The sequence below is a fragment of the Lindgomyces ingoldianus genome (assembly GCF_010093535.1).
Source record: "Lindgomyces ingoldianus strain ATCC 200398 unplaced genomic scaffold BDR25scaffold_13, whole genome shotgun sequence".
Classification (NCBI taxonomy): domain Eukaryota; kingdom Fungi; phylum Ascomycota; class Dothideomycetes; order Pleosporales; family Lindgomycetaceae; genus Lindgomyces; species Lindgomyces ingoldianus.
Genome location: NW_022985174.1, coordinates 561,000 through 573,109, shown reverse-complemented (window position 1 = coordinate 573,109; position 12,110 = coordinate 561,000). Strand labels below are relative to the sequence as shown.

Here is a 12,110-nt window from a genome sequence, read left to right as displayed (position 1 = left end):
GATACCGCCGACAATGCACCACACCGCCCCCAGCTTCCCTCTTCGCAGCACACAATAGCAGTTTTCATTCGTCTCTGAAATGCCAACACCTTATCACATCTTTTCAACGGCGGCATTCTCTTTAATATATCTTCAAAAAAAAGCGACCGCAGCAGGAACAGCAACCACAAGCACGGACAAAGGCTATTCTACCACCAAACAGAAGAGCCAGACAGGATAAGCCTCTTGAGGTTTGACTAGAGAGGGATGGGAATTTAATCGAGGCGAAGTTCTTATGGTTGAGTGGAAAGGAGTATCATTTGTGGATTGCGGTGGTTCTGTGAAGGGTAGGATGACACACACGAAGAGGAGAAATGAGTGAAATAAGAGTGCCGGTGCAATGAGGTGGTGGAGGTTAGTTTCCGGGACTTATAGCACAGCAAAGAAGGAAATGGAGAGAGTGGGGAGGGAAAGAAAGGGGAAAGGTTTTGAATTTCCCAGGACGAAAAGTGAGGCTGGAATTTGGACCCTCTGGATTGGTGTTTCGAGTCTGGTATAGGAATGGGAGCTCAAATCATAGGGGAAAGACAATGAGTAAATGTGTAGGTTGTGCAAGGAGGGAAATATGAGAACCAAGAAAGCAAATAGCAAAGGATAAACGTGAATATAGACATAAGAACTACCTGACTGGATTACAAATCTCCTCCCCTATCAAATTCATTCCTCGGGAAACTATCCAAAATAAGGCCGTGATATGCAGACCATCCAGTCCGTGCATCCCCAGAGCCTCAAAGCAAAAAAGAAACTATTGTAAACCGAAGAACAAAAGTACTTGCTCTAGCCATAGTCTCAAACCCTCTCAAACCCCTCTAGCTACCAATAACCCGGCCCGTCAAATCAACCTCCCGTCCCAAGTTGGATGGATCAAACCCACCATTCGGTCCGCGGATTGACCCGGTTCCTCCAGTCTCGCCCGTAGTTTTCTTATCACATTTCTCCCACTGGACATAGTACTTCTGCTCGAACTTGCCGTCAACGGTATCGACGGTCAGCAGGTTGAGGGATGTGGATGACATCGGTACGATGCGAACTTCGGATTTGATATTAAGCATGCCTTGCTCACCACATTTGGACCAGACCGCGCTGCCGGCGTTTATTTCATCGTGTTTCAGGTACGAACCTTCCATGGGGCCGGTGAAGGTTGTTGGGACGACGGTCTTGGAGAATGTTAGTGTGAGATTGAATGATTGGTACGGCTGAAGTGTAAGAGATGGATGGAGAAGGGAGAGAAAGGTCGGGGGCAGGGGCTGGAGTGTGCAGTTTTCGATTTGATGAAATGATGAGGGTCAAGGAGATGGTGTACCTGATTCTGTTGCCCCGAGAAATAATAAGTGCTCTGACTGACACCAGTAACACCCTTCTCCAAACTCGCATAACCGCGGAAATCAGCCCCAAAGATGGAGAATTGAAACCCGCTCGGATACTTTAGCTTTAGTTGCAGCTGGCAAAACTTCCGGCGCTCGGTGGCTGGGATGTTGGGGCCGGATTGCACCGTGTATGTGTCGAAGGAAAGTGTGATGGTGGTCCTGTCGTCGGAGAGAAGGCCTTGCACGGATTTGTCGGGGCACCCGGTGCCGCCGTAGGTTACGGCGCTGATCTCGACTTCATGGCCTGAGGGCTTGTCTTGCGGGATTGGCTCGGGGACCGGAGCAGGAGCTGCTGTGGCGAGGGCTGCGAGGGCGAGGATTGCGGTAGTGTACTTCATAGTGATGAATATGGCTGAGAAGGATATGTTAAAGATTGATGAGAGAAGCTGGGGATTACCGAGTGTAGATCGAAGAGTTGGTGCTTGTGGATGATTCTTTTTCAAGGCCAGATCGGCATCCTTTTATACTTCATCCTGGCCATACTCTTCATCTTTCGATCAAACCCTTCGGTGCCCAATGCTTCTAATCTTGACATCATTCAAAGTCCCAAGACCCTTCAAGCCCGTGCAAGACTATCACAAGGTCCCACACATATTGTTCTATAGCCCTCAGATATGAATTTGATAGACCCGTAATTGCATTCTTTACTCTGGAAGGCTCTCATCCTTTCTCTTTTCGTAGGATTTGGAATGCGTCGAACGGCGGGACCGACCACGAGAGAGCAGTACGAGGCGAAGTGGGTATGTAAGGGTTCCACTACGAGAATTTCCGAATCGAGCGTAGGGCTAGATTTCTAAATCGGGAACTCCGATGCGACACATAGGATGCATTTCCTTGCGCGCAATATGGGTTTCATATGGTATCGATTTCTCGGGGGAGTTTCGGTGGCAAGAGCAATATGACCAACCCGCAACGCGAAAACAAACAAACCGGACAGACCGAGTACAAAGCGAATGGAGAGAGGACAAATATTCCCACTTCGCCTTTTCCGGTTACACATTGAGATGAGGTGCTATTCATAGCCTGCCTTAATCCTGGGAAAACAAATGACCTCATCAACGCACCGAAGCTTCCATCATAAACCTTCATACTGTCAAATATGAGGTCACCAGGAGTTCGGTCGGTAGCGACGGTAGCGAGTCCACCTGGATGTGGCGTCGCCTCGTATGTAATCTGCACGTTATTCCCCTAATCTGCGCATTTCGCCGAATGCTTGGAAACGGCAATTTGGCGTGCGGGGTTGTCAGCCTTACCGGTGGTGCCGCCGAGCAGTGGTAAAGAGACAAGGTAATTTGTCGACGACTGGTGAGACGTCTGAGATGGATATTGCGGTTCCATTATTGCTATCCTTGATATTAGCTTGCGGCTCAGCGAGGATCAAGGGTGGGATCCGACAGCTCGGGCCCAGGTCGCGTATATCAGACTACGAATCCTCATTCGGAGGTGAACGAGTAATCAGTCTGGCCAAGGCTATCGATTTGTCTTGTGTTATTGCATTGTACGCAATATCTTGCAATGCGAATATTAACAGAATTGTTGTGCAGCCCGAATAGGGAAGCGTTTCCGCTAGGCGACTTCATGCTGTTCCGATTTGGCATAATGGAGCATATCGGCCACCCGAGAAGCCAGCTAACTGATAAGTCAGGAGATAGACGATTTGAAATATACATTGAATCCAATATCAAAGCATCAGTTTCTATTTTCGTAGCGGTTTACCTTTCCGCGAGGGAACCAAGATGCCGATGCTCATTCCCGTCCTCCCATTACGAGGCAAAGAGAAAGTGTGAAAAAGAAGCCTCTCAGGGTGGCAACCATCTCCACGCTTTGGAGCTAGGGCGAAGAAAGGGATTCAACAATGAAGAACTTCTGAAACTCTGACGACGAAGAGGTGACGTTGCCAGCGACGAATAAGACATGCAGCGAAGCTGCCGACCATTCCAGGAATTTGGCATTTCGATCCCGGGTTCTCAGAATTACTCGGAGTATGAAAAAATGGGGCCCCGCTGGGCGATCGACGGAGGCGTAAAAATCTGCAATCCTCCAGCGGTAAAGGTGTATCAATGGAAAATCACCCTTCATCGATTGTGTGGCGCTCGGAGGTCGCTTACTGAGGGCATAAACGCTACAGGGAGGGATTTTGGACAAATTCTGGATGATGGCTGGTTCAGTGAGCTCGGTTGTGCTTGCAAAAACGCCTGTCGTGGGTCTCCGAAGCTAAGACTATAGGACATTGAGCCGAAGAGTATGGACGCAGGGATGCCCAACCGCATCCGAAAAGCCCGGTGGTGGTAGAATCACAACGGTAGGTTACTAAGGCGAAAGCTTTCCCAATTTTGCGGGCGGTTGCCACTGCAGGAGTAGAGTGTACCGCGACTGTAGATTCGGTCTCGACCAGACGTCGAGAGGGCCAGCAGAACTGAAGCTAAAGAAAATTGTATGAGATTAGACAATAGAGCAGTGGAGAGAACATGTCCTTGTACTGTAGGGATGGTCAGCTTCATGCACCTGCCAAACAGTGTAGCCTTCGGGGCAGTCGATAGCCCTTGCCAAAAGATTCCAAGCCTAGAAAGACGGTGTTACGCGAATGCCTGCATCTCTTCCTGTGCTTCGTCTCTAGTAGAGTTTGTATTGGGTCCGGGGGTTCCAATATGGAAAATGTTAAAATGAAGAGGCGAACGCCTACGTAAGGCTGAGATGGTGTGTACAGTATATTACCACATAAGATGGAACATGACTTGGATGGAATCAATCTACCCAAACTCTTGCTAGAATGAGAGAGCGCCAGTAGAATACCGATCTCTTTCCTAATACCCTTCCATTTTGAAAGTCACCTTAGATGACAAGAGAGAGTGGAGGAAGTCGCGGATTTCGAGCTGAGTGGTGTGTACACGTATTGGACATTCCCCAAGCCTCTCTGAAGAGTCATCAAGTCTAGCCTCCGGGCTAGCTGATAAACATCGGGTTTAGGGTTGCAACGACCAGAGAAGGAAATCATGGGAGGAAATTGATTCCTTGAAGGCATTTCCGCGTTACCGTCGAGATGTCCATGGATTGCGGGCAGATGGAAGAAGACGTGTTACGAAAGCCAGGTGGGAAAACCGATCATGTGATGGCGCGCTTTCAGCCCCGCACACAGACATTGTATTCCGGCGTAATATTCAGCCGTGGCCGTGGCCCCCATTCTAACGCGAATATCGAGAACGCGTCCAGCAACATGCCCCAGTCTGCCTTTCATCACTCCCTCAGAACACCGCTGTTCAGCATTTTCTGCCCTCTATTGGTCAATACAGACGTAATGACACCTCGCCTCCCAGACCTCATCGACTTGACACAGGAGGACTCTTCCGTTGCGAACATCACGCCAGAGGGCTACAGCAAATACAAACACGTCAAGTCTCCCCCAATCATCGCAAACGAGCACGCCAGGCCACACCAGAGATCAATACCTCGAGGAGTAACTGTTAGTAACAATCGCGACAGATCACGATATGTCAAAGCAGAGCAAGAGATGAATCCCCGGGGGATCAAATTACCGCCTAAGTCTAATTTACTTCGTCTAAAGTCTCCTCCAGCCGCTGCATTTCAGCCCTTGAAGTTAACCGAATTGACCGATTCGGATGACTCAGACGACGATCATAACAGCCAAGAGGACGATGACGAAAATGAAGAGCGACTTGATGAAGACGAAGAGCAGTATGAGGAAGATGAAGAGCAGTATGAGGAAGATGAAGGACAAGATGATTCCTTAGATAAGGACGACGCATGCGTGGACGAGACTCTTGCGAACGAAGACTTCGAGGAAGGCATAACTAAAGACTTTACTATTCTCACTGCGCACGGTGGAGATGGTGGTAGTGTGACACGCACAAAAAACACACGCGTAGACCAAAATGGCGATCACCACACAGAACGGAAAGGATGTCCAGAAAAACATCGCGCATTTATAAATAGACAGACGAGCCAGGGGCCTGGTAAAGCCACCGAACAAGGCTGCAATGCCCCAACTGGTCAAAAGCAGGACGAACTAGTTGCCTTGAACACGGATCATGGTGACGACGGAAGCGAAATGAGCGGCGATGGAGATGATGACAGAAGTGAGGTGGGCGACGACGAGGGTGATGACGAGCTACTGGTCCTTGATCCCAAGGGCGATATCATGATCGTCGCGGGTGATCAATCAACTGGCTTCGCGCGATTCCAAGTCAAGTCATCTCGCTTAAGAGAATATACAAAGTGGAGGTCATTTCTCGATGGACAGAAATCCATCTTGCCCGATCAACAGAACCGAGGAGATCAAGATGTCGCTCCCCCTCCATCCCAGTATAACGAAGAGGCATGCCAGAACGCCCCATCCGTCGCTAAAGTAGAGAACGAAGAAACCGGTCTAGGATCCGAACCTGGTGCTAGTATTGCAGAGAGCACTGTATCGCCTCAGGTCGGTAGCCCAAGTAAAGGCCGAGGCACCGATCCTTCATTCCATCTCGACGATGCGGACCAAATACTTCAGGCGAACATTGAGGCTCAACACGAGGAGGCCACCTCCCAACAAATGCGCTCAGGCTATGGTGGCTGGTATACAAAGACTTTCCTTGACTGGGATGGCGACGATGTGCACAAAAAGATGGGAAGTGTAGGTGAACGCGTTGCACATGCACTCCGTAACCCGAGCAACGGAGAACCAAAATTGATGGCAGATCAAGCTCAAGAGCGTGCTCGAAATGCATTCAATGACCAGAACGATGTTTCTGCTGCTGTTTTGGATCATGAAGCTAACGAGTTAGACGAAGCCAACAATGTCAGCAATGCCAGCCCTGAAACATATACCCAAGATGCGCAAGCTCCTGAACATGAAACTAAAGCAGGACTCGAAGCGGAAGCGCAAGAATCCTTCACCATAGCTAGAATATCAAGTAACGGCTCCGATACTTCGAAACCTCAAGCCATCTACATGCCCGACGACTGCCCGGAAGCCGTCGGAATTACTCTACTCTTCATGCACTTGCGGTTCGATCTGTTGCCATCGGCAATTGATTTCAGAACCATTTACGAACTTGCTGTACACTGCGAGAAGTTCGGAACTGAAGGCCTTCTCATCGACTCCATTGGCCGATGGATCGAACGATTCTTACCGAGGGCCCTTGACATTGGTAACGTTCACTGGCTGTATATTGCATGGGTTTTCCGCTTCAACCAGCTCTTTGAGGCACATATGCAGTATTTTGTCTGCAAAAGTACGAAGACTGAGTTGAGGCTCAGCGCATTCGAAGGCCATGTACAAAATTTGATCAGTTAGTGTGGCTTCATCTAGCCTTGAGTGAATGCTAAATGAAGTCAGAATTCGCTGCGGAGTCGCGTGAACACCTCGTGGAAAACATACTAGGCGTTGCGGCGCAGTACATGGACGAAAATTTTTGGCACAGGAATTACACTTGTTGCCATAGTCGCGACAAACAGTTCTGCGCCGAACATGCATATATCTCATTTGCAGTCAAATTGCGCGCCCTCGGCCTTTGGCCAACCCCACCCGCCGCTTCCGCCATTGAGATCAGCCCATCGACTCTCCGAGAAAAGGTCTTCGACATCACTCTAATCCCATATACTGAAGCCCACACCGGTTGTGCGGATTTGGTGCAACGATTCCAGGAGGACATCCTGTTCGTCTCGTACGATACAAAGCAAGATAGGTATAGTCAACACTTCTTCAAACCTGATCCTTTGGGACGATCAGACCTCCAGTCAATGATGGGGTCCTATCTATATCAGTACGGCTTTGCTCCAATGGATTGGGGTACAACCTCGGTGGTCAAGTCTGCGAAACGTCGACAACGAAAGGATTTGGCAGATGAGATGGTACAAAGGAAATGCGCCCTGCGCGACCATTTATATGACGATGAAGACTCCGACTACGAAGTGACGTCCGATCCCGAGTCAGATGTAGAAGAACGATTGGACCGATATATGGAGGAAACAGACACAATATATGAACTCCTGGAGGATCTCCAGTACATTGATCAGGCAGGTAGGAAGAAGGCAAAGCTTGCCTAATCTGCTCCGGCAAAGCTTTCCCACACGGAGCAGAAGAAGCAGGCTCAACCAAAACCAAGAACGACGAAATTGCAGTCACTAGAGGAAGGTAACAAGGAGAATGTTTACGCTGACTGGTGCTCGAACCCTTTATTCCAAAGAGATATCGAGACCGATATTCCGTCATAAAGCAATTCTCAGAGTGACGTCTCGAGTGACAGTCGGCCGGTCTTGATAGCGCACGTTTTGGCCCACAAACCTCTACCTTCACCGTTACATAACTATAGAATCACTCAGACCAGCCCTCCGTGAGTTTGGGGGGGTGGGGGCCTCTATCTCGATGGTGGTGCCCTGGGTAGTTGGTTAGCTGGCTCTCGACGATGAGAAGTACCACCGAATCTCCCAAGTAGTACATGTATTCTAGCCTACCATATTAGTGATTTGGTACAGAATAATACAGAATAATTTCTCAATGCACACTGTATGCTTCCAATGAGTTATGTCGAACTCCCTTATCAAATTCGAAGATGCGACACTAGCTAATGGCAATCCAATATTTGAAGAATTGATCCAGATGAACAATAGCATGCTGTTTCGATCCCTAGTCTTCAGTGACGGAACCACTACAGAAAAATGAAAGACCCCACAGCTCCCTTCAATGGTAGAAGTAATTTTCCAGGAGAAAATTCTAGTTCCGTCCAAAGGATGAGATGAATATGAACGTTCACATACTAGGAGACAGCCCAAGATGTGTTGCAACCTCCCTGAATGAGTTGTCTCTGCGGACATGACATTAGCGTTCATTCCGTGGAGATATTGAGGTCGAATACTGCTATTTGCATTTGATGGACGTTCCAGCTTTTCCCCCTAGTCTGTGATTTTGGGACATTAGTAATCCTGACTTTGTTTACATCGGAATACCTAAATTCTAGCTTTGCAAATATGCATTATCTGACACCAATGGCTTGACATGGTGACTGATGGTTTTAGAATATTGCGAAGGGTTGGACTTGTTACTGGTTCGTGTGCAGTCCTGCAGGTGACGATTCATCGTCGTGCCATACACCAGATCCCGATGCGATGATCATGTAAAGGGCTGGTCATAACTGGGGAAACGTGGTAGTCAGCGGTTATATGACGTGATGGTAATTTTGATGTGAGGAGAGTAGGATAAGAAGTGAAGTACTGCCCTCGGAAGAAATCTGAAATCTCCAATTGCACGTCATAACTAGATCTAAATACTAAGAAGGAAAGGCGTCATGCATGTCACTTTCTGTAACCTCACCTCTTATCCTCTGCCGCCAATCATTCAGATCCCCCATGAGGAATATTAGTGCTTAGTTCATCGCGAGAAGTTAAACTCATTTGGCTTAGGAGATGCCCAAGATACCTTGTGACGATAGGGGTGCTCTGTCAGGATTGGGATCTCTCATTTGGAAGCAGCGGAGGACGATCAACAAGAGCAGTACTCCTTCTCTTGGGTAAAAAGGTCGTGAATTACTAATGATACACAAAAATTGTGTCCAAGTACATGTGCTATGCAACACTTCGGAGAAGAAGTTGCCAGACCATGACTTAGAACCACGCGAGAATCATGGAACAACTGCAGACTATATTTCCGAAATCCCCAAATTCATCCCCTTTGAATGTTTGTTTATTCCTCCCCAAAAATACCAAAGCAAATCTTAACTCTTGATTACTGATCTAAGAGCAAGTGGTCTTGGTGCAGACAAGTGGCCATGGAGACTTGTCGTAGCAGTAGCATCTGCAAATGCCCTGATCGTCGCAATGGGAGTTGCAGTAGCCGATAGCAAAGCAGTGGGCAAAGCAAGCAGTGTCCGAGATACCGCAAGACACACGCTTGTCGAGAGGATTAGCTGAGCGACCGCGAATAGCTGGAGTAACTGCTTGCTCGAGAGAAATCTGAAACCGGTTAGTCAGGATTTGGCGAGTTGGGAGAAATAAAGGGAATGAGAAAAGTACATACCACTTGGGCATCAGTTTGCTGACCAGCTTCGCAGGTGATGTCTCCGTTTTCATGACCAGTACAGGTTACGTTCTTCTCGGGATTGAAGAAGGTGATTTCGGCCTGGGCGGCGATGAAAAGGGTAGCGAGGATTGGAAGAAACTTCATGTTGATTGATTAGAGTGGCGATTGAGACTCCAGCTCAATGAAATTGTTGGAAGGAGAGGCTGCTGTTGTTGATCTTGTGTTGAAGGTGTTGAAGACGGCTTGAATCTGGGAGCGAACACGTTCAAATTTATATTTGAGGTGAGCGTCTTCCTTCCTTTGCTAAGGACCAACCCTCATATTGGTCTACGGTCCAGCTTTCCATTTTCACACCACTCTCAAGTTCCCACTGCTGTCACATCAATAATCGTACGCTCGAATTAGAAGCTCCAAGTATCTTCGCATTTCGTATTTCGTATATCTCGGAATCCGTAACAACTTGATCTTGAGCGAAACGCATTCTATATTGTTGGTGTGCTTCAACATTAATCGTGTACGAGGCCTTCCAACTTGTCACGATGCGAAGCATGCCATGGTGGCGTTGCCAAGAACGGAGCGAGATTCGGACCCCACCAAGCCTCCCGCAGGGCTTTCCCCAGATCTTCCCGATTTAGAAGGCACATCGGCTGAGGCTACATTGAGCTTTGGTTGACCGGTCAAACACGACGGAGCGAAATACGAGATACTGGCCACGTGGTTGGCAGTTTGATATGTTTTGTTGCAGGAACTGAGGCTGAAGTGTTTCAACGCGTGAAACAGGTGAGCCGCCAATGACGGTGACTTGTGACTTTTTAGTAACGAAAACGTTGACTGCTGAGTAGTTCAAGGTTAATCTTCTAATTTTACATACTCACTGGCTGTTAAGAGAATTTTATATATATTGAGCCAAGGCATTGTGATTAGGTTTTGCGGACCCCGATGCAATATCTCCTGGCACATGAAACGTCACACGTCTGGCATTCCATATCGGCTTCCCGACAAGCGCAAATAGTCGTCGGACGAGGTCTCTCTTTACATATTCTCGGCAAAGTTTGTTCTCCGGGTCGGGAAGGAAAACGCCCTTGCCCAGCTGAAGAGGCACCCTCTGCCTGAAAGTGGTGTTGTATCCGAAGCGAAGAGAGAAGCTCATAGACTGATCATTTACTGCCATTAGATGAGCTGATGCTTCGGATGGGGCTCAAATTATGTCAGTGTGTGAATACTAACAAGCAAGTGCAGAGCTTGACGTGACTGACATGCCCGAAAATAGGCAATTCAAATAGACTCCTTATGCCTTGAAATATACCAAATGCTCCGCGCCAACTCATAGAAACCATTCAATCGCTCGAAGAGTACGTCCAAAGCCACTTTTGATTGATCCACGCCAAAGTCCGTCAAGCCTCGCCAATCCCTGCAACCCCGTTCTCGGCGATCGAAAAACGAGCCCCCACCCTTGTCCAGCTGAACACTTGGAGCTCACACCACCACGTGCAACCATGCTCGAATGCAGATCAGCCAACGTCGGGCTGCAAGGACGATCATTTCCACATGCACGTTCTAGTGTCCGGTGTAGTTAATGTTTGCGGTGCCGAATGAAAGGAGATGCGGTGTTGAGGAGATCAATAGAAAGGGATGTCCGAAATACGATATAGGAAAGTGGATCGTGAGATCCCCTCAGGGCAGCAAGGAGATTCGCCAGAGAGCAGCTTTATTAGGAGTCCTCCATAACATATCTTAATATCCCATTAACATTATTCCACTTTCTTTTTAATAGTCTCTGAATTTAGTTCCTAGCACAGGTCCTCAGAGTAGAATATTTGAGGATGTAGACCGCCGTGCCCATCTAGTGAAGAAGTTCTCATGCGGGTGAGCAATATGAACACCCTTCTCCAAACCGAGAGCGAAGCAGCAGTTTCGAGTTCTCACCACAGCCAGATTTGCCGGATGCTATTTTATGTTTGCTCGCTCGGGGAAGGTTTTGTGCGCTTAGTTTCCTCTACTGTCTTGGTGGGTTCACCGAATTGCTTGTAGTCTCGCTCGCAATTTCATCCCCCGTTCGTAGAACAGTGGTTGGAATTGAATTACTTATGTGCGTGAGCATATGGAGTCGGAAGTCTACTGTTGTGGTTTGATCTATGGATATCTTGACCGTGTGCTCAAGGATGCGTTGAGGTGAAATATGGAGAGAATGACGTCATGGAGTCAGTGTGGCCTATTTGCTCCGGTTATAACCTTCACTTTTGTGTCATGTGGCCATGCTTACTATCTCCTCGATTTTTTTTCAAAGGCCTCGAAAGGCCGAAACATCTCCTTCACTTTGCTGTGATGGTACTGCGCACTTTCCTACCATACACTTCGTCCAGTCACCTTCAAGTTTCATTTCCAAGATTCTCAGACCAAAATAGCTCAGAATCAAAGGACTACTCTCTCCCATCCCTAATTCGTCCCACCAATAAGCATCTAGCCATTTGGCCATTATGATTCAGCGGAACAAATCGACGGCCTGTAGGTAAAGCAGCCTGAACCGCTGCGCCCTGATCTTCATCACCGAACTTAAAGTATCCCGATTCGTTTTTGTATAGCTCTTAGAAGAACCTAGTTTGGTTGGAGTCTTGGGGGTGATCGGCGAAGTCTAAGTTCGTGACTTGGTCCAGTGCAATTAGAGCAACATCATGAGGAAAACTCGTCTC

The 12,110-nt window shown here is 48.1% G+C and overlaps 6 protein-coding genes across 6 annotated transcripts; 3 read left to right on the top strand and 3 right to left on the bottom strand.

Annotated features, from left to right (window-relative positions):
- Positions 1-848: 848 nt before the first annotated feature.
- Positions 849-1,744, bottom strand: BDR25DRAFT_285286 (uncharacterized protein; the record flags this gene model as incomplete). The annotated part of the gene is made up of 2 exons (XM_033688171.1): positions 849-1,196; positions 1,343-1,744. The coding sequence occupies 2 exons, from the start codon at positions 1,742-1,744 to the stop codon at positions 849-851; spliced, it is 750 nt and encodes a 249-aa protein (XP_033548542.1).
- An 894-nt stretch (positions 1,745-2,638) lies between these two features.
- BDR25DRAFT_22347 (uncharacterized protein) lies at positions 2,639-3,012 on the top strand. The gene has a single exon (XM_033685103.1). The coding sequence runs from the start codon at positions 2,726-2,728 to the stop codon at positions 2,957-2,959; it is 234 nt and encodes a 77-aa protein (XP_033548541.1). The 5' UTR covers positions 2,639-2,725; the 3' UTR covers positions 2,960-3,012.
- Positions 3,013-4,446: 1,434 nt separating this feature from the next.
- On the top strand, positions 4,447-7,565 carry BDR25DRAFT_342382 (uncharacterized protein; the record flags this gene model as incomplete). Its single annotated transcript, XM_033693719.1, has 2 exons — positions 4,447-6,694; positions 6,742-7,565. 2 exons carry the CDS (start codon positions 4,447-4,449, stop codon positions 7,449-7,451), a joined length of 2,958 nt encoding a protein of 985 aa, XP_033548540.1. The 3' UTR covers positions 7,452-7,565.
- Positions 7,566-9,014: 1,449 nt separating this feature from the next.
- Positions 9,015-9,641, bottom strand: BDR25DRAFT_303161 (uncharacterized protein). The gene is made up of 2 exons (XM_033689951.1): positions 9,418-9,641; positions 9,015-9,353 (listed from the first exon to the last, which is right to left on the bottom strand). The coding sequence occupies exons 1-2, from the start codon at positions 9,562-9,564 to the stop codon at positions 9,135-9,137; spliced, it is 366 nt and encodes a 121-aa protein (XP_033548539.1). The 5' UTR covers positions 9,565-9,641; the 3' UTR covers positions 9,015-9,134.
- On the bottom strand, positions 9,599-10,962 carry BDR25DRAFT_354195 (uncharacterized protein; the record flags this gene model as incomplete). Its single annotated transcript, XM_033695270.1, has 9 exons — positions 9,599-9,669; positions 9,736-9,790; positions 9,815-10,030; positions 10,063-10,126; positions 10,170-10,277; positions 10,356-10,617; positions 10,648-10,661; positions 10,706-10,895; positions 10,941-10,962. 9 exons carry the CDS (start codon positions 10,960-10,962, stop codon positions 9,599-9,601), a joined length of 1,002 nt encoding a protein of 333 aa, XP_033548538.1.
- Positions 10,963-10,996: 34 nt separating this feature from the next.
- On the top strand, positions 10,997-11,825 carry BDR25DRAFT_354194 (uncharacterized protein; the record flags this gene model as incomplete). The annotated part of the gene is made up of 6 exons (XM_033695269.1): positions 10,997-11,137; positions 11,195-11,286; positions 11,327-11,474; positions 11,519-11,592; positions 11,623-11,664; positions 11,708-11,825. The coding sequence occupies 6 exons, from the start codon at positions 10,997-10,999 to the stop codon at positions 11,823-11,825; spliced, it is 615 nt and encodes a 204-aa protein (XP_033548537.1).
- Positions 11,826-12,110: the final 285 nt, after the last annotated feature.